The sequence below is a fragment of the Canis aureus genome, chromosome 25 (genome assembly GCF_053574225.1).
Source record: "Canis aureus isolate CA01 chromosome 25, VMU_Caureus_v.1.0, whole genome shotgun sequence".
Classification (NCBI taxonomy): Eukaryota; Metazoa; Chordata; class Mammalia; order Carnivora; family Canidae; genus Canis; species Canis aureus.
The window spans coordinates 3,085,639-3,106,024 of NC_135635.1; the positions used below are offsets into that span (position 1 = coordinate 3,085,639).

At 59.8% G+C, this 20,386-nt stretch overlaps 1 protein-coding gene and 2 long non-coding RNA genes across 12 annotated transcripts; 2 read left to right on the top strand and 1 right to left on the bottom strand.

Annotated features, from left to right (window-relative positions):
* Positions 1–390: 390 nt before the first annotated feature.
* Positions 391–12,901, top strand: LOC144296792 (uncharacterized). Of its 5 annotated transcripts, none has more exons than XR_013363745.1 (6): positions 391–626; positions 1,423–1,619; positions 4,498–4,752; positions 6,583–11,162; positions 11,838–11,883; positions 12,244–12,900. It is a non-coding gene; the product is annotated as an uncharacterized LOC144296792 (long non-coding RNA). The 5 variants fall into 5 exon arrangements; XR_013363744.1 differs by having other exon boundaries at positions 12,335–12,900; XR_013363743.1 differs by having other exon boundaries at positions 6,583–11,883; positions 12,244–12,901.
* Positions 548–15,566, bottom strand: ACVRL1 (activin A receptor like type 1). Of its 3 annotated transcripts, none has more exons than XM_077869986.1 (10): positions 15,549–15,566; positions 9,834–9,902; positions 9,049–9,300; positions 8,661–8,872; positions 8,308–8,407; positions 7,819–7,965; positions 7,317–7,592; positions 6,596–6,793; positions 4,077–4,207; positions 548–2,902 (listed from the first exon to the last, which is right to left on the bottom strand). In XM_077869986.1, exons 2-10 carry the CDS (start codon positions 9,895–9,897, stop codon positions 2,768–2,770), a joined length of 1,515 nt encoding a protein of 504 aa, XP_077726112.1. In that variant the 5' UTR covers positions 9,898–9,902; positions 15,549–15,566; the 3' UTR covers positions 548–2,767. The 3 variants fall into 3 exon arrangements, with proteins under 3 accessions (XP_077726112.1, XP_077726111.1, XP_077726110.1); XM_077869985.1 differs by lacking the exon at positions 15,549–15,566 and adding an exon at positions 14,912–15,248; XM_077869984.1 differs by lacking the exon at positions 15,549–15,566 and adding an exon at positions 11,748–11,942.
* A 1,425-nt stretch (positions 15,567–16,991) lies between these two features.
* On the top strand, positions 16,992–20,386 carry LOC144296793 (uncharacterized). Of its 4 annotated transcripts, XR_013363748.1 has the most exons (5): positions 17,003–17,494; positions 18,060–18,195; positions 18,249–18,471; positions 18,588–19,144; positions 19,674–20,383. It is a non-coding gene; the product is annotated as an uncharacterized LOC144296793 (long non-coding RNA). The 4 variants fall into 4 exon arrangements; XR_013363749.1 differs by having other exon boundaries at positions 16,992–17,494; positions 18,020–18,195; positions 18,588–20,386; XR_013363747.1 differs by having other exon boundaries at positions 16,993–17,494; positions 18,579–20,386.

Consider the following 20,386-nt stretch of genomic DNA (forward strand, 5'->3'; position numbering starts at 1 on the left):
GACAGGTGAGGGGGGACAGGTGGGGGGGTCATCCTTGTAAGCCCAGGATGCCAAGATGTGACCCCGAGGCCTGCGCGCTCCTTCCCATTCTAGGGGGGTGAGCGCTGACTCCAGGCAGGGTGGGGGCCCCCCTGGGGGAGGGAACCGAGAGCAGAGACTTGAGGCTGCCGGGTCCACGCGGCCTCCGCGCAAAGCCGCCGAAAGCTCCTCGCTCGGTGCGGCTCTCCCTCTCCGGGGACAGTTCCTGCCAACCGAGGCCAGGCCGGGGCGCAGCGCGCGCCGCCGCCGCGGATGCTCCGGCCCGGGAAGGCCCGCGGGTCCCCGCGCAGGGGCGGGGCGGGCGGGGCGGGCGCGGGGCCGCCGGCAGCCAGCAGAGGGCGCTGCCCCCAGGCTGCTCCCGCCCGGACCGACCGCGGCCTGCGCGACCCGGGGTCGGGGCTGCGCCAACGTGACCGGCCCGGGAGGGAGGCCCGAGGCCGGCCCCGCTCCGCGTTCCCCTGCCCGGAGCCGCTGCAGAGGCGCCCGCCCGACAAGACTCGGCAGGAGCTCGAGATGCAACCGTGCTTTATTGAGGACCTACTAGGTGCTAAGCACGAGCTAAGCGCGCCCACGGCCAGTACCTCCAGGTAAGAGGCTGCATTTGGGCCCGGGCACACCTGCCTGCGCCCACACAGGAGCTCCCGGGGCTTCCTCCCCTCCCGAGCCACTAGAGCCACCAGAGCCACCAGCCAGGCTCACCCAGCGCTGCGGCCCCTGACCTCAGACCTTCTCCCCCTCGGGGGTTTTCCAGCCTCCAGGCCTTCGGATTCTGGCTGTGGAGTCCTCCCAGGAGAGCTTTGCCAGAGAAAATCTGGCACGAGGGTGGGGGGCGGGTGGAGGTGGGAGAGGGGGTTTCTGGCTCCTGGGCTGGGTGGGTTCCAGTGTCGGGAGGATGTGAAAGCGCCCCCCCCCCCCCCAGCTCATCTGAGGACCCAGCAGGCCCCTCTCACTTTTTTGTTTTCACCCAGTTTCACTTCCTGGTTCTCCTGGGCGCCTTGCACAACCAGGGGAGATAGGCCTGGGAAAGTGCCCCCAGGGCGGAAGCGGGGCAAGCAAGCCGCCTGGGGAGGCTGTGCTGGGTCATTTACGCAGGAGGGGAGGAGGCTGTGTTTGTCACCTCCAGGGGAGAACTGAGGGTCTTTCTCCAACCCTGCCCCAAGGGCTGACATGCCAGGTCTTCCAGAGCTTGAGACTGACCGTGTCCCTGGCCTGAGCCCCCCCTTCCCCCCTCCCCGTCCCCCAACCCTCAGGCTCGACCTCCGATCCACCGACCTCCAGTCCATCCACCCGCCCGGGGTTTGGGGTAACGTCTTCATTGCATGGACATACACCCTTGACATTGCCAAATGCTGAACTTCCCGTGTGTTTCTTCACCGCCACCAGGTTCTTCCTAGACACACACTGTCTGGGGCCTGGCCAAGGCTGTGGGCCTGGGCCAGGGGCCAGTGGAGAGCAGGAACCTGGGCGCTGGAGGCTTGCTGGCTGGAGCCAAATTTCTTCTGAGCCTTGGAGGCCCTGTGGGAAGGGAGGCCCTTAGCCCTATTCAGTCCTGGATGGAGAACGCTAAGCCACGGAGTGGGGTGAGTGGCTGGTTGGCCTGCCAAAAGGCCCAGGGCTGTCTGAATCCAAGGATGGCTGCTGGTGTGAACTAAGGCAGGAACTAGAGCTTGTAGAATCTGTCTACGAGGCCTTTCAGGCACTCCTGGCCTCAGATAAAGGTACTTTCAAATCCCCACCTTGGGGCAAATTGCCAGGGGCTGGGGCAAAAGGACCCCAAGGGCCAGATGAATGGATCTCTGACATGGGCTGAAATTTCAAAGACAATTAGAGCTGAAAAAAACCTCAAAGGGCATCAGGACTGTATCTCAATATGTAGATGAGGAAACAAAGGTCCTCCAGAGTGAAGGCCTCTTTCTCATCACCTAGGGCAATTGCCCAGGACCAGGACCTGGGTCTCCTGACTCCCAGCGGAGCCATTCCCCAGGTCTGCTCGGCTTCAACGTCTCTCTGGTTCTGAAAGTCCTGGGCCTCCTCCATCTGACCTACTACCTGCCCCACTGCCCTCTGACCCTGCCACACCTGCAGCAGGACTCCTTGGGCTTAATGCTGTAATAAGTGAGCTAGCACAGGGGTGGGGAAGGGGCCCAGGATCAGGCCCCAGCTCTCCCAGGCAGCTGGCACTCAGCTCACCCAGAAGACAGAGGCCGTAGGCCTCATGGAGCTGAGATACAAACCCACAGAGAGAAAATGATGGGCCCTGGGTGTAGGGCTTATGCCAGAGGCAGGCTGTCCACCAAAGGCTAGACAGGGCCCTGTGTCACCCTGGCAGCTCCGGTGGGGCCGTGAGGTTGACCGAGGGCAGGGGGTAAAGTGCAGGCCTGGGCTCTGGGCCCAGGACTGGGATTCCCTGGCCCGGCCACCCTGGCTCCGGGGCCTCTTTGCATCCTGTCCTGGGGGTGGTAGGGGCTGCGCCCAGGGCATGAGGGTGGGGAGGGAGCCAGGCGTCAGGGAGCCTGCTGCTTTGAGCCGGCCAGACGGCGGGGGATCGGGTTTCAGCCCAGCTGTATTTTTGGCTGGATGAGCCGGCGGGGCAGGCAGGGCCGCCCAAAGAGGGGCACCCTCCTCCCCAGCACACATACTCACACTACCTCTACCCAGATAGGCCATGTCTGCCGCCCACCCCACGCGCGCTCTGCAGGCAGAGGGGAGTCCGGCTTCAGGCCTGGGGCTAGTGAATCACTTTGGACTTCTCGAGACCGTTGCTCAGTTTCTGTAGTGTCTTCTTGATCCGCAGCGCAGTGAGGCGGGCGGAGGGGTTGGGGTACCAGCACTCCCGCATCATCTGAGCCAGGCCGGAGAGGACCTGCAGAGGAGAGGAAGCGGAGACGTGGGTCAGGGAGGCTGAGCAGGCGGTGACACGGAGGGTGCCCCGGGACAGAGAGACATAAGCAGGACAGAAAGGGCGGGAAGAGGGAGATGGGAGTGTTAAGGATGGGAAGAGGAAAGCCTGCGAGGTGAGGGGGGGAATGGAGGCAAGGATGAGAGGAGAGACCCAAAGATGGAAGATGAAGGCAGTGGGGACGGGGGAAGGCAGCAGGCAGGGCAGGAGGAGAGCTGGAACTCAGCTCTTCGGGCGCACCCAGGCCCCCTTTGGTGAGGAGTGTCTGTGGAACACCTTACACCCACCCCACCCACCTCCCCCAAGATCCGAGGATTGGGAGATGTGCAAGCCCGGGGGCTCCCCTCTGCTGTCGGCCCCGGCGTGGAGGGCACGGACTCTCCCAGCGCCTCCTCCAGCCCCGCCTGGGCCCCCTGGAGGAGTGTCCAGGACAAAGCCATCCCAGGAAGCTCAGTGGCCCCAGAGTGAGCCAGCCTCTCCTCCATCCCAAAACTCAAGCTGGCCTGAGTGTACGTGTGTGTGCCTAGCAGTGCATATATGGGGCTGTTTATGGATAAGCATGTTGTACAGAAACACGCGTGTGTCTATGCACATGTACGTACATACATGTACTTTCCTTCCTTCCGGAAACACTGGTTGAGCACTCATTTGTGTGCCAGCCCGGGGACAGATAACAGGGATATAAGGTGGCAAGGGAGACACGTTCTTCGTCTTCAGAGGGCCGAGAGTCTGGCATGGATGCGCATGCCTGTGTGAGGACGTGTTCGTGCAGAGGCAGGTGCCCGCCTTTATGCGTCCACGTCCACGTGTGTATGTGTCTTATATGCATGTGGAGCGTTTTGAGAAAATAACGAAAACAGCAACAAGTTCAGAGCAAGAAATGCGGCAGAGAGGCTGACTTTTCACCGCGAGATAGAAGGTTCTGAAATATCTCCGAGTAACCCAAATCTCGGGGTTCTGCAGGCCAGGGATGTGGGAGGGAGGACCCAGGGAGGTACCCTGGCATCTCTCCTCCGGAATCCATGCAGGTGAAGCAGAGACCTCAGGTACGTGTTCCCGGGGCCAGAACTCCCAGCTGTGAGCCCCTACCCCATGGCATCCCCAGGCCCCCACGCCCCCGCCCCCGCGGAGGCCTCACCGGGTCTGCGGCCAGCCGGTTGGGGATGGTGGGAGTCTGCTGATCAACACACACCACCTTCTTCATGTCCTCGAAGCTGGGATCATTGGGCACCACGTCATAGAAGGGTGGCCTGTAGTCCTCCACGATGCCTGAGGATGGCGGGGGGACGGACAGTCACTCGGCACCCCAAGAAGACCCCATTCCATCCCGAGGAGAGCCTTGCCCCACCTTCTGCCCCAGGGTGCAGAAAACCAGTTGTCTTACCCGTGTAAGACACGGGCCACGATAACATCATCAATATATTTTCAAAGAATAAGGATTACGGCTGTTGATTTTGCGCTCACCAGGTGCCAGGCATTGTGCTATGAACACTTTCATGCTTTATCTCGTTCGTCTTTGCGACAACCCCACGGGTATTACCGTAACCTCTATTTTACAGATGAAGAAACTGATGCTCGAGGAAGTGGAGCCCAAGGTTACACAGCCAGGAAGGGCAGAGTCAAGGCCTGAACTCCTCTCGTCGATTCCTCAGCCGGACCCTGTTCCGGTCTCTCCACGCTGCCTCCCACCCCGGGCCTGGGCACCGCTCCCAGGCCCCAACTATCACAGATGCCCGATAAAAACATGGACTGGGCACGTACGCTGTGCCAGGCACTGTCCCGGCCGCACTGCATTAAATCCTCACAGCAACCCCGTAAGTCGCACTACCAGCTCCACTCTATGGACAATGCAACTAAGGCCAGAGGGGTGAGGAAACTCGTCTAAAAGCACACAGGTAGCGCGTGACTGAGCTAAGATTTAAGCCCAGATGGTCTGCACATTCTTGACCTGGGAGCAGTGCCGAAGGGAGGGGAGCTGGCCTGCTCTGGGGGGACGAGGTGGCGCGAGGAGAAAGGGACTTTTACCCAGGTCCACGTAACAGCCACCCCGTCCCAGAGATGGCACAGGCCTCGCTGCGTCCCCTCGCCATCCCTTAGCGGAGCCTTCTCGAAATGCTGCCTGGGGAGCCGCCCACAGCTCAGGCAGGAGAGGCCAGGCCCAGAGAAGGTGCCCCGGGCACCCCCTGCTCCCGGCCTGAGGCTGGGGGCCGTAGCCACGCAGCCGCAACCTCAGTCGAGCCTCCGCCAGCTGTTCTCCCCGTGGCGGGCTTCCAGGCCGGCCCCTGTGCCGCTCCGGCCCTAATCAGCGCTGCACAGAGGCCTGAGCGTGTCTAATGGGCCTTTAATCAGCGCCGGGGCTGACACCAGATTACAGTGTTTATAATGCGCCACGAATCTGTGTGGGGCTTTCAGAGCTTCCCTCCGCCCCAGGAGCCTGCAGTCAGCCTTCCCGTCGGCCCTGGCTGGCCCAGCCTTCCCTTCCTGCCCGCAACGGTCCCTCCAGGTGTCCCTTCCGCAGCCCCGGTCTTCAGACCCTACGCAGGGAGTTCACATCTGAAGGGCCAGGAATCTGAGCCCCTAGAGAGTCTCCCACAGGGACTGGTGACCCCCCGGCCTCCACCTGTTGATGCTGAGGGTAAATGAGGCCTGGCATGGGGCTGGCTCCCAGCAGATGCTCAGGAAATGAGAATGTCCCTGTCCCCAAGGAACAGAGCGCTCCAGTCATATCTTGAGGTCGTTCCCGAACTGTCAGGACCTCCAGCAAGCCCTCCCCAGGGACAGCTGCCACACAGCCTGACGAGTCTCTCCACCTGGTCCAGAATACCACCCGTCATCCATACATGCACCCCCCCCAACCCCGGGCCAGGAGGGCACGGGCCACAGGGCTGTCCCCATACTGGCCAGCAGGACTGAGGTCCCCCCACCTGCTCCCGGCCCCTCCAACGGCAGCCAAAGTCCCAAGGAGGCAGCGATAAGCAGGCAGCGCAGACACTCCCAGCGCCTGCATTTCTATAGCAAAGAACCCGTGGCCTCCGCGTCACACCGCCTGGTTTCGGACCCCGGTGCTGCCCCGAGCCAGCTGCAATTCTCTACCTCGGCACCCTCACCTGGGAAGGGGCTGGTCTCACATTATTACGATAAACTGCCACTGATATTTACTGAGCCCCAGAGTAGCTCCAGATCCCGCCCGAGGATCATCTCGACAACTAGAACCATCTTCATTCTCATTTTCAAGTGAAATTGAGGCACAGGGAGGTTAAGTAACCTGCCTGTGGTCGGGGGGCAAAACCGGGAGCGGAATCCAGGCAGTCTGATTCCCACCGCACGCTCCTGACCACAGGCCGATGCCAGCTTTGCCAGCACGGGATGTCGAGCTAAGATACTACACGGACACAGCAGGACGTCTGGCACACGTTTAGGCTCAAGAAAGCTTAGTTGCTACTGATATTTCTGTTATTACTACTTATCCAAGATTTCACAGCCAGCCTCCCGTCACAGCCAGGCTCACGGATTCAGTCACACCTCAAGGGTCACTCAGTTGAGCCCTCAGGCCACGGGCGCCAGCCGTGGCAGGAAGGCCCCTGTCTCCTGCCCGTCTGCCTGTCCACACGTCCGCCCCGTTCCTCCTTCCCCACCCCGTGCAGGGCAGGCCCTCACCGTTGACAATGGTCCGACGGGCAATCTCCCACAGCACCAGACCAAAGGCCCAGATGTCCGTCCACTTGTAGGACTCGAAGCAGTCGGTGCGGATCTGCTCTTCCAGCACCTCGGGGGCCATGTACCGCTTGGTGCCCACTCGCGGGTTGTTGCCGATGTCCAGGTAATCGCTACCCTGGGAGTGCATCACAGCCAGGCCTGTGGGCACCGGGCCTGTCACTCCTGCCGCTCGCCCGAGCCCACAGACAGGGTGGCCCTGGAGGCTGGGGTGCAGGAGGCAAGGTGGGGATGGAGAGAGGTGGTGGGGCAGAGAGCAGCAGGCAGAGGGACACCTGTCCTGGGGCGGGCGGGGGACCGCAGCCCCCGAGGACGCCTATCCCAGCGACGCTCTGCTCGCCTAAGCGCTCCCCCAAGCGCCCGAGGACCCAGAGACACGGGAGTAGGCAAGGCCGGCGTTGTCATGCCTGTTTCCCGGGCGGACCCCCGAGGCCTGCTGAGGGGCGCAGTGCAGCCAGCAAAGCCGGGGTGAAACCCAGGGCTCCCGGCGCCCCGCACCGTGCTCCCAACTCCCGGAGCCAGGGTGCTGGGCCGGAGGAGTCGGGCCTGCAGAGCCGCAAGGCAGCCTGTGAGGCCGAGGGCGAGGGCACAAGCCAGCACAAGCCAGCGAGGAGGGGCGCGCTCAAAGCCCGCCCGGCCGCCGCCCCGCGCACCCCGCACTCACCCAGGTCGGCGATGCAGCACTGCAGGTTGCTCTTGACCAGCACGTTGCGGCTTTTGAGGTCCCGGTGGGCGATGGCCGGCTTGCCCTGGGTGCCGAAGATCTCCACGTGCAGGTGGGCCAGGCCGCAGGCGGCGGACACAGCCAGCTTCAGGGCCAGCTGGGGCTCCAGCGTCTGCCTCTGCAGGAAGTCGTAGAGCGAGCCGTGCTCGTGGTAGTGCGTGATGAGCCACAGCTGCGTGCTCGAGTTGCGGGACGTCATGTCCGAGGCGATGAAGCCTGCGGGCAGAGGGTCGGGCGGCTCGGCCAAGGGGCGAGGGGCCAGGGAGGCTGGGCCAATGGGGGTCAGGGTCGGGGCTGGGGACAGAGGGTAGAGGGTCAGGGCAAAGCCGGGGCCGCGGTGGACGCTGGTCCGGCTTAGGCCAGGGAGGAAGCTGGAGTCGAGGCCGGAGCCGGGGGCCCCGGGGAGCCCTGAGGACCCCAGCCCCGAGCGCTCCCCACGTGCCTAGGATGTTGTCGTGTCTGAGCAGCACCGTATTGTAGATCTCGGTCTCCCGGAACCAGGACTGTTCGTCCCTCGAAGAGAAGATCTTGACGGCCACGCTCTCGCCGTGCCACAGGCCGCGCCACACCTCGCCGTAGCGGCCCTTGCCTGATCCGGTGGCGGGAGGGTGGGAGGGGTCACACGCTGGGCACATGCAGCCCCTGGGCAGGGCATCCCCAGAGGAGCCCCCCACCGCCTTGATGCTGTCCTGACCGCAGCTGCAGAACCCTCGATGAGGTTTCACCCGCTCCAGGCCCGCCCCCACTTGCCTTGCCACCCCCAGCCGCTGCAGAACCATCTAGCCCAGACCCTCTCCAGGCCACCGCCTACCCAGCAGCGTTCCCTTTCGGGCCGGGCCTGCCCGGGACTCCGAGACCAAGAGCTCGCTCACTCCCGTGAGCTCATGGGAGGCCCTGGTCTCATCCCCCCGGGGGCTCCCCCACTGCTCACCTACACACTCCACCAGGGCCACCTGCCGTGCCACTGTCCTCTGCACCAGGAAGGGGAGTCCTGAGCCACTGCCTGTGGTACAGTCGCTGTCCAGGAGATCCTAGGGGGCCCGGAGAGGCCGCTGAGAGGCCCCCACCTGGCCCAGCCCGTTTCTTCCTCCTAAAGCTGGGCCCCACTGCTGTGTCCCTACCTGCTCCAAACTTGCCCAGCGCCCACCCCCGGCCCCCACTCAGATCTCCGAGTGTTTGTGATTGTGCCTTTCTTGGCTGCTTGTCACTCGGCACCCCCTCTGATTCTGTGGCTCCTGCCTAGCCCCTCCCCTGCCCATGTCCCAGGTTCCCCCAGGCCCATACCCCCAGCATGCTGTCCCCCTGCTCCGACGACTTCAGGATGAGGCTGGACTCGCCCAGCTCGCTGCGTAGGCCCCGCTGCTTCTCCTGCCTCCGCCGGACATGCCACAGGCCCAGGGCACCCAGGGCCACCAGGGCCACCACGGCCAGCACAGGGCCCAGGATCAGAGGCAGCTGGCCATCTACTTTCGGCTGCTCCGGAGGAATTTGGGTGGCTGGTGGAGGGGGGACACCGAGGCCCAGCTTCCACCAGGCCGGATCCCTCCCCTGACTCAGATCCCAGGGTCCTGCCGTGCACCGCCCCCCCATCCAGGCCAGAGCACAAGGTGGAAGCAGGGCAGGGAGGAAGGGTCTGAGAAGATGGGGAGGGCCTGCGGGGACCTGCACGTACCCTCCAGCACCAGGGACACGTTGTGGTTGCAGAGGGGGCTGTAGCAGCAGTAGTGGTTCACGAACTCGGTGGGGCGCCCCCGGCACAGCTCCTCGTTCAGGTTCCCGCAGCCCCGATGCTCCTGGGGGTGTCGGCCCTCCTCCCGCACCAGCACCACCGTGCACCAGGTCCCCTGGCAGGTAGGCCCCCTGCAGTGTGGGCTCTCACACGTGCAGGTCAGCAGCGGGCCCCGAGAGGGCTTCACCGGGTTGCCTGGGAGACACACTGGAAGCTCAGCGCTGTGGACCGAACTCCTGGGCGGGGCCCAACACCGATGTCTGACCCATTGCCCTTCCCTCTGACCTCTCAAACATACCCCTGAGGCCGTGGGCCTTTAGTCCCAGCCTCGGATGATCCTTCCTTCCAGAACCTTAGCCTCTGATACGATGATGAGAACCAGGCTTCGTCCCCTCCCAGATCCGAGGACCTTCCCTCCTGGTTCTAGGCCCGGCCCTGGCCCCTGGCCCCTGCCCCAACCCTGAGGGCTCTCCTAGGCCCTCCCTGCCAACATCCCCATCCTCTGCACCCCCCAGATACAGGTTCCCACCCTGGAGGCCAGTAGGGCACCAGTCTGTGGGTTCAGATCAGAACATTGAGGGCTGGGGCAGCTGAGCCTGCCTCCCACTCTCCAGCCAAGCTCCTGAGTACCTCCCCAGCTCCTCAAATTCAGCCCCAGCAAGAGCTGACCCCAGCCAGCCCTTCCTCCATCCAGGTCCGTGTCCCCCACCTGCTTCCCTAGTACTTACCCTGGGTCAGGCCCCAGGCCATCAGTAGCATCAGAAGGCCTCTCCTGGGCAGGTCCAAGGTCATGGTCCCTGGAGAGGAGAGGGGGTTACCGTAAGATCCGTGAAATGTGTTCCCCTTGGTGTTTTTAGCCACCGACTGTGGGTTCCTCCCACCCAGAGGAAATCACTGGGAGTTTTGGGGGGGGGCAGGGAGGCCTCCTCCCTACTCCCTGTGTCTGGCTTTGGGGCGGGGCCTGCAGGGGAAGTCCTGGTTCACTTCCCCATGGAAACCATCCTGTAAGGGGTAAAGGGTGGGGGAGCCATGTTTGAGTGACAGAGAGCTTGGGGGACTCCCAGCTATTTACCCCTGCTCCTGGGTTCAGACTGGAGGACACAGAGGGCACGGGCCGGGGTGGAAGGCACTTGTCTTCAGCAGTCCCCCCGCACCCTGTGTCCTCCGGCTCTTGCCCACCCCCCTCCCCGCGCCCCCTCCCCCAGTGCCCCCACCCCTAGCACTGGCTGCCTCAAACATAAACAGGCTCCTGTCTTCACTTCCTGCCATTCAGGGTCCCGCCAAGCTGGGAACAGGAATCAAGATTGTTTAGATCGGGGTCCGGATAGAACGGGCAGGAGTCACGCACAGCAGAGAGCTCAGCGTGTACTCTCAGGGCAGGCAGGGGCGCTGCAGGCTCTGGGGGAGCCACCTGGGGCTGCGACACCCCATGAGAGAATTCTAGGGGGACACCTTGGGAACCACAAAGGCCAACCCCTTATTCTAGAGAAGATGGAGATCAAGGCTTAGACAGGGCAGGAGACTCGTCTGAGGTCAGACAGGATTCGGTGGCAGTACCAGGAGTACACCCCAGGTGTCCCGACTGCCAGGCCAGGGCTTTCTCCAGTCTGCCCCCCAATCCCGGGGGCACTGGGTCTGAGCCCTCAGGTTGTAACGACCATACAAACCCTGAACAGCGCTGGCTCGTGCCAGGCATGAGGAGACCCCTCTAGGCCTCAGCAGAGTGCAAGAGGCCCCCTGCCAGCCATTCCCGGCCCCCTTCCTTCTCCCTCCTTGCTGACCTGGGAAGGGCTGGGGGAGGGCCGGGGATGCGGGAGGGGAACTGAAAGAGAATTAAACACTGTTTGACCTTCCATGGCTGGCTAAGGTTGAACTTTTCCAGAAGTTTGGCGGAGAGTGTTAGGGAAGTAATTCTGATCTGTGATAGTCCCCAACCCAGGTCCCAAGCCGGCTAGTGCTCCAGAAGCCACATCCTTCTTCATTTCTCAAAGGTTTCAAACAAGAAGATAAGGTCTGATGCTGCAGCAAGGACTTTCTGAATGGTGGGGAGCGTGCAGGTGTGTCCCTGGGCCCCGATCCCCAGGCAGGGGCGGCTCTCGTGAGGGAGGGGGAGCGTCTTCTGGCCTAACCGTGAGCCCAGGAGGGCTGGCTGGCGGCCCGGCGCTGCAGCAGACCCACAGTCTAAGAATGGTACCAAATGGAGATCCACGGGGCTGCGGCTCTGAGGGCAGGATGGTTGTTGGGGGGTGGCGTTCACGGGCCTCCCTGGCTGGTGGCAGCTCTGGCCTTCCTGCCTGGGCTTCCTCTGCCCCAGAGGCCCAGGGCCGGGGGAGGAAACGGAGCCCTGGGCTGCTGCAGCTGTGTCCCCAGCCTCTGCTTGACCTCCTGCCTCTTGCCCCTCCCGGCAGGCAGGCGGTGAGGACTCCGCAGACACTTAGCAGGGGGGCGGGTGGCTGGGGAAGGAGCCCCAGGCAAGGCGGATTTGCCCCCGGGGGTAGGCGGGAAGCCATCTGTGGAAGCCAGGAGAAAGCACGGGGCAGGAAGGAAAGGGTGGCTAACAGTAAGGATGGAAGCGGGCATCCTTTTCGGATCCTCTACCCACGCTTCCACCTCTCCGACCGTACCCCAGTGTACCCTCTTACCTACTTCATAATGCATCAGGAGCCCCTGAAGCACTTGGTTAAACATGCACATTCTTTGGTCTCACCCCTCCTTCCAAATTCTCATTTCAGTCCACCTGGGACCAGCAAGAATCATGCCTTTTAAAAAGTTCTCCAGGTAATTCTCATCAGTTTGCAAGGGTCCCACCGCTTGAGAAATGTGTCCTACACGGTGCTAAGTCTGGTCCAGTGAAATGTGCAGGGACCTGTTGGGTGAGGGGAGCAGAGGGCAGAGACTCTCCCTCCTACCTGGGCACCTCTGCACCCCCCCCAACACCCCACCTCCGTGGGCAGAGAAGGGACAGACGGGCTAAACCTGGAAGCCAGGGACCTGGAGACCCTGCAGGGGGGCCGGTGTGACGGCTTTGCTCTCAAGCTTCCCTAGACTGGGCCACCACGCTGGGAGGCCAGACAGGATTTGCAGAATCCGACTCTGGTCTAATCTTGGGAAAATGGGAGGAAAATTGTGACTCTCCAGCTTTTAAACGGGCCCAGCACAAAGTCAAGTACAGGAGGCTGCTGAGTCCTGACTAGTCCAAACTCAGAGCGTCCCTGAATGATTCGCCCAGACACCCGACTCCAGCACAGAGGCCTGGGTGGCATCCCTTCACTTCTAAGCAAAACTTCCTGAAAGATCTCCTGCTGACAGAAGCCTCACTGCCAGGATCCCTGGGTGGCTCAGTGGTTCAGTGCCTGCCCTTGGCCCAGAGTGTGATCCTGGGGTCCCGGGATCGAGTCCCGCATCGGGCTCCCAGCATGGAGCCTGCTTCTCCCTCTGCCTGTGTCTCTGCCTCTCTCTCTCTCTCTCTCTCTCTCTCTCTCTCTATGTCTATCATGCATAAATAATAAATAAAATCTTTGAAAAAAAAAGAAGCATCACTGTCCTTGGCCAGAAATCACAAATGCCAAACGGAATTTCAAATGTTAACTTACTACTGTGAAATCTTTAATAATAAGAATTAACCTCTGGGGGCGCCTGGCGGGCTCAGTGGTTGAGCATCTGCCTTTGGCTCAGGTCGTGATCCTGGGGTCCTGGGATTGAGTCCTGCATCGGGCTCCCTGCATGGAGCCTGCTTCTCCCCCACCTGTGTCTCTGCCTCTCTCTCTCTGTATCTCTTATGAATAAATAAATTAAATATTTAAAAAGAAAAAGAATTTAACCTTCTCTGAATACTACTTATGTGCTAAGGACTCAGTCTTGATGGTTAATCTCATTAATCCTTCCAACAATCCAGTGGGGGAAACTGAGGCCCGGGATGTTAATTTTCTTGCCTGTAATCGCCACATGTGTCCCGATCAACTTAAATTGCTGGTAATAAATCCTCACTTGAATACTTATTCCTCCAACTCTTTGGTGCTCAGTGAGTCCCTCAAAGGAGGAAAAAGAGCAAGTGGGTTTTGTGGACAGTAACAGATTGCACACAGCTGCTGTCATCACCGGGTGCCCGATGCGGGTTTGTGTGGATGTGAAGACAGAAATCATCTGCTCACTGTAGGCTTAGTCCTAAGGGGGGAACCAGAGTAGGGGGGCGCTCGGAAGGTGGCAGTCAATCCCCTTCTCCACAGCACACCTGAGGCTTGTCCCAGGGCTGGAAAAGCCTCGCTTGGCGTGTCAGTAGGTCTTAGCTGAACAGCAGAGGGTTAGACTGAGCTACTCAACCCAGGCTGCCCCTTACCATACACGTAACACTTTCATGGGCATCACGGCCCTGGGCCTTCAGAGCAGTGGGATGTAGCATCAAGCCTGGATTTTCGGGTCATACAGAAGGCGCAGGCAGCACCATATGGCACAGGGGTCAGGATCATGGATACCTGGGTTCAAATCCTGCCTCTGCCACTTAGAGCTATGAGATTTGGGACAAGTTACTTAAACTCTCTGAGGCTTAGGCTTCCCCACCAAAAAAAAAAAAAAAAAAAAAATGAGAATAACAGGACGCCTGGGTGGCTCAGTGGTTGAGCCTCTGCCTTTGGCTCAGGGCATGGTCCCCGAGGCCTGGAATCATGTCCCACATCGGGCTCCCTTCCAGGAGCCTGCTTCTCCCTCTGCCTGTGGCTCTGCCTCTCTTTCTGTGTCTCTCATTAATAAACAAATCAAAATCTTTTTTAAAAATTAGAATAACAATAGTGCTCATTTCAGGGAGACGATATAGAAAAAGTATTTAGTAGAACACTAAGTGGCACACAGTAAGCACCTAACAAGTGCTACCAAAAAACCAACAGCACCATTTACACCACCCATGGGGCTTTGGACGAGGGACTCAGGTCTAAAACTCTTTTGCATTCAATAGAAGGGGCGTAATATATCTCTCCTGCTAAATTGTGGCCGGGATTACACAAGAGAAATATAGGTAAATTATATCTAAGAAAACATAGTAAGTACTCAATAAGTGATAATCTATTTTTACTTCCCAATGAGATGGGAAGACATGCAAGTGGGGCAATGAGGGATCAGAGAGGGTAGATCTTGACTCAGCCAGAAGCTACCCCTATAGAGAGGGTGGTGCTATAGTCAGTCCACTTTGCCCCTGTCCTTCCAGAAGAAAAGAGGGTGGGGTGGCCAGCCCGGAGATGCTCTAGACAGCACTGACCTCTAGGGCCGTCTGAAGACCTTGGGTCCCAGCCTGCAGGGAGATTGGGAAACCCTCTGGCCTGGATCCCCAGGGACGGCCACGGCATGGGCATTGTCTGACCATACAGGGTTGGAGGTGAGGTTTATAGGGTGGCATTACAGCATCAGATTCCTTAAGCGAGAACTGCAAAGGCTGGTCCCAGAAAGGTGGGCTTCAAGGGAAGGTTCAACAGGTTTGGAAGTCGACACTCACTCCCAGGTTAGGGCAGCCGCCTGGAGGGACACGTGACCCCTTCTCTGTGAAGAAGAGCAGGACTCCCTTCTGCCCATTTTACAGATGAGGCTAGAACAGAGAAGTAAGTGACCGGCCCCAGGAGCCAGTTTTCTGATTCGCAGCCCAGGTTCGGCCCAGCCCGCTCCAGTCTCTCAGATGGGGTCCGGAGCCGAGGCACGCTACGCGAGGAGGGGGGACTGACCCTACGGCGACCCCTCTGAGAGGCTCTCCGGGATCAGCCCGAGGGGTGGGGGGGGGCGTGGGCTGCGGCGGGGGTCAGGCCGCCCGCGGACCCGCACTCACCTCTGGGCGCCTCCCCTCCCCGGCGGCGGCCACGGCAGCACCGGCGGGCGCTGGACGGCGGGCGCGGGGGTGCGCGGCGGCCCGGGCGGCGCTGGGGCCCGGGAGGGGCTCGCTCGGCGCGGACGGCGCAGCGGCCTCCCGGGACTGGGAAAGGGGCTGGAGCAAAAACGTTCCTTATTCCAGCGTCTTCCTGCCTGGCCCGGCTCCACCACTCCCTCCTAATAAACCGTTTCCTATTGCCCAGCTAGCCGACGGGCCGCCCGCTCGCCCCTCGCTGGGGCCGCGGGCCCCGAGCCTCCCCCGCGCCGCTCCCGGACCCCGGACCCCAGGGCACCGCCACCCTCGGCTGCCCCCCGCCCCGCATCGCGGCGGCGCCCCCGCCCCGAGCCTCCCACATCCGCCTCCCCGAGGGGGCGGGCCTTGGACTCGGGCCGCGGGGGTCCCGTGGGAGCCAGGCCCGGAGCCCTGGGGCCGGGAGCCGAGGCGGAGGCGCGGTCTGAGGACTGGCCGGGGAGGGGATGGACAGGGAGGCGCCCCCTCCGGCTCCCAGCCGCGGAGGGGCGACCTGGAGTCTGGGACTGGAGTGGGGGGGCAGCGAGGGAAGGACCGCGGGGAGGGGGAAGGGGAGGTGACTTACCTGTCCTCCCTCCTCCTCAGCCCCTGGTCCTGGACCTCGAAGGCTCAGAGCCACCGAGGCAGAGTTTGGGGCTGGCGGGGTCGAAATGTGTTAGCCCCGCCCCCTCCACCCCTACCCCCGCCCTCGAGGACGCCCCACTCGGTCCAAATCCTGCAGCCTCCTCCCTCCTGCCCCTTCGCCCCCTCTTGCTCACTCCTCTCTTCCGCAGCCTCTCTCAGCTCAGCGCTGGGTAAACAGGCCCAGATGGGGCTGCTCCGGGTCAGTGGTGAGAACAGCAGAGCCTCTCCACCAGCCCCGCAGCTCAGGGACAAGGCCGCCTCGCCCCACACGCTTGGCCAGATGCAGGGAGAGGCAGGGACTGCTCCCTTCCAGGCGGGCTCCTTACCCCCCCCAAATGGAGACCCACTGGAACCTCTGTGGGGGCACCCACGGGGCAAGGCAGACAAGGCCTTGGGGAGGGGAGCACAATGGCTCTTCCTCCTGATTCCCTTGCCAGGCTCCGAACGCCGACATCATTGTCTTGCTTGGCTCCAACCACTGTGTGCACCCTGAAGGCAGGATTTCGTTTCTGGCCTCCTGGTTATGCACAAAGACCCCGAAGTCTGGGACTCCAGACTGGTTGCATAACCTTAGACAAGTGACCCCTCTCCATGCCTCACTCTCTCATCTGCTAAATGGGCACAATCAGCAGTGCCAGCCTCATAGGGCCAGTGTGGGACCGAAAGCACGGATGCTTATCTCAGCGCAGAGTGAAACGCCGGCTGGCTGTGCCCGCCACGGGGTAGGCCCTCCGTGAACATGGGACACTAATAAATGAAAAAGCTGGGGCGGTGGTCGCCTCAGAGCCAAGTGGGAAGAGTAGGTATTGGAAGCAGAAGTGGACCGCTGAGGTGTCTTCCTCTATGAAGATGGTGTAAAATGGGCCGGGGCCCCCCACCCTGTGCTGGGACCAGAGGCTGGGGGAGACATCAGCCGAGGGTTCCGCCAGCCATCAATTGCTGACTGACCTCACTTCCTCTGCTGAAACCCTCCCCAGCCCCCACCCCACAGCTGCTTCACAACTAGTGAGCCTTGTGAATTCCAGAACCAAGGCACACCCAAAATTCAGTGTCAGGACAGAGCTGTGTCCTGCAGCCAATAGGAAGTACTATGGGATTACGGTATCTGCTCTTTCAGATTATAGCGGCCACTTCGCAGTGTGGCCTCCTGTCCATCTTTCATACCCACTCTCCCCCCCGCCCGGCTCTGGCTTCTGATAAACTTCTCCCAATCCCAGCCCATGGATCTCTGTCCTGGGGGGTGGAAGTGGGGGCTTCCCCAAGGGAAACATTCAGTGTGAGACATGCAGTGAGAACTGCAACAGTGACATGGCCAGCGCTGAGTCGCTGGCAAGAGTCAGTGGGGACGGGGGACTTTATCTGGGAAGGAGTCACGAAACAGATCAAAGCAGGGTCGGGTTTGGAGCAGGGAGACAGGGTCGGATGGAGACACCCCCCATCGCCGGAGCGCTGAGCCCTCTGGACACTGGCTGGGGCTCCCTAGGGCTTCTGGTGACCCCCGTGCATTCTGTAGCACACAGAGAACCTGGGGATGGCTTCGGAGGGGGGATGCGGCGTTGGAGAAAGCCCTGGAGACTCAGCCCAATGAGGAAAGGGAAAAGGAATTACAAACTGTGTCCAAGTGCACAAAATTAATTACTCAGAAGGACCAGCTGTTCCCCATATTCAGTGAGGACAGAACAAGAGGAAACAGGCTGAAAGGGCTAAGATTTGAATTTAGATATTGAGAAGGATTTCCCTATGGTGTGTGAAGCAGAGGCCTGGAGATCCTAGGAAGGGTTCGTGGGATGAGCCTCCAGGGCGTTCTGACCTGTGGAAGGAAGGCAGGTGACGTGGAGTCCGGCATGGAGGCAGGAGACTGGACAACTTGAGCTTTCAGAACCGGCTGTGAGTATTGGGTTCGAGCATCGCTCTTGACACCGGAGCAGAGCCGACTTCATGGGTATCGACCCCTGCAGACGCACGGGCCCCCCGGCGTGGCTTACGGCTCTGCTGTTGCCGTCTTTTTTTTTTTTTTTTTTTTTTTTTATTTTTATTTTTTATTTTTATTTATTTATGATAGTCACAGAGAGAGAGAGAGAGAGAGAGAGAGAGAGGCAGAGACACAGGCAGAGGGAGAAGCAGGCTCCATGCACCGGGAGCCCGATGTGGGATTCGATCCTGGGTCTCCAGGATCGTGCCCTGGGCCAAAGGCAGGTGCCAAACCGCTGCGCCACCCAGGGATCCCTGCTGTTGCCGTCTTGAAGTTCTTAATGATGTTTGAACAAAGGGCCCAGCCTTTTCATTTTGCTCTGGGCCCCACAAATGATGTAGCTGGTTCTGCACCAGGATGAGTAGGAAGCAAAAGCAAGGGCGGGTGGGGGGTGGTAGTTAGCAGAGGGTGAGCTGGCCTTTGCTTCATTTAAATTGCAGTGTGGGAGATTTAGATCAGCCAAGCTCGGGATTTTTTCAGATGTAAGAGACACGGAAGCAGTGGAAGGGGGTCCTACTACCTGAGGAGGAGAAAGAACTGCGGGTCTCCTTTAGGAGAGAAGTGGGGCAGATACCCATGAATTCCATTTGTCCGTCTATTCAACACAGAGGACAGAGTGAGTTTTGCCCCGAGGTGGGGGGAGGAGTGATCTCTCTGGGTCTCTTTCAGCTCTCAGCGCAAGCACCGTCATGTCCTGAAGACAGCGGTAAACCAGGGGTCGTGGGGCCCGGGTTTCAGGCCTGGATCACCCCTCTGGGCCTCACTTTCCTCCTCTTTACACGGAGAGGTTTAAACCGGATACTTCCAGAGGTCGTGCCCAGCCTTCTATTATCTTGTTTGGCTCTAAGATTCAGAAAATGGCCTGGTCCCATGCCCGGGGGTCACAGCTCAGGTAAGAAAGCAGTGTGGTGGGTGCTGGGGTTTGGAGAGGGTGGGGAGCCAGAGGTCGCCAGATTGCCCGACTTGGAGCCACCAAGTCACCCTCCTCTTCCTCTCCAGCTCCTCCAGGATGTCCCCTGGACGGGTTCATCCGCTCCTTGCCTACCCCTGAACCGTCAGGGTGACTCATCTCAGGATGGAACCTCTTAAGGAAGGGATGGCATGTCAGGGCAGCAGTCTGAGAGGAGGCGGTGCCCACACAATGCCTCAGGGGGAGTTGGCACGTGGCCTGGGCTCTGCTGAGAAGCTGCTCCGCACCACCCGCTCCGGGGCAGGCCAGCGACCCCTGCACTGCCCCAGCGCCGCCACCCTGCTCAGCCTCCTGAGGCTCTGACTCCGCCACCAAACCGGCCCCACCACTGCGGGCAAGAGTGGGGCTTGGACTTGGAGTCCCTGCGTGTGAGCCTTTGTCCCCACACCTGTGCCAGGCGCTGACAGTTCCTTCTCTACCACACCCGGGAAGAGTCCCCTACCAGCCGTAAGACCTGCACAGATGTCCCGGTTGTGCAAGAGAGGGAGGCCGACCGTAGGGTAGGAGAAAGAGCGCGAACCAGGAGTTAGGAGACTGGAGGCTCTGCTGTGCCACGGGGGCCTCGGTTTCCTTACCTGTTCAAAGATGCGTACTAGTGCCTCTTCTACTGAGAGGTACTTACCTGAGGGCTTGTTACCCAGATGAAGGTATAGCCACTGCAGAGGACTTTGAAGGATGAAGGGACCGTTCTGAAAAAAAAAAATTGAGAAATCCCAAATAAACACAGGGTGAAATAAAGAAACGAGATACTGCAGAGAAACTTAATACTGAGGGGCACCTAGGTGGCTCAGTCGGTTAGGTGTCTGCCTTCCGCTCAGGTCATGATCCCAGGGTCCCCCAATCGAGTCCCGCATCAGGCTCCCTTTTCATCGGGGAGCCTGCTTCTCTCTCTCCCTGTACCCCTCTACCCTGCTCGTGCTCTCTCTCGGTATCTCTCTCTCAAATAAATAAATCAAATCTCTAAAAAAGAAAAAGAAACTTTATAACAAGAAGCACCTGTGTCCACCCCGACCCTCTTGCTACAGCCAACCCTCTTCCCAAAATCTCAGCTATTCCTTTCTCTGACGTTTACTTTGCTGACTCTAAATAGTCTCTCCATCTTTTTTTTTTTCAGCTTTGTTGAGGTTCAATTGACAAATAAAAATGTAAGATATCTGAAGTGTGGGGCAGCCTGGGTGGCTCAGCGGTTTAGCGCCGCCTTCAGCCCAGGGCGTGACCCTGGAGACCTGGGATCGAGTCCCTTGTCGGGCTCCCTGCATGGAGCCTGCTTCTTCCTCTTCCTGTGTATTTGCCTCTCTCTGTGTCTCTCAGGAATAAGTAAATAAAATCTTAAAAAAAAAAAGATCTCTGAAGTGTGTATCATAACAATTTGATGTATGGATGCATGGTGCATTCTTCCCATCAAAATAACACATCCATCACCCCCATATTTATCTTTTTGTTGTTGTTATTATTGAGAAGTTTTTTGGTGAGTGGAATTTAAGTCTACATTCTTAGCTAACTTCAATTATACAACATGGGGTAATCCACTATAGCCACCGTATTACACGTTAGATCCTCAGAACTTCTTCATCTTCTAGCTGATAGTTTGTGCCTTTTCACCAACCTCTCCCTACATCCCCCACCCCTCAGCCCCAGCAACCACTTTTCTACTCTCTGTTTTATGAGTTTGCCTTGGTTTTGGATTTAACATATAAGTGACACCGTGCAGTGTTTGTCTTTCTGCTGCTCCTACATTTGAAAGCTTCAGGCATTATATATTTTTAAAGATTTTATCTTTAAGTAATCTCTACACCCAATGTGCGGCTAGAACTCATGACCCTGAGACCAAGAGTCA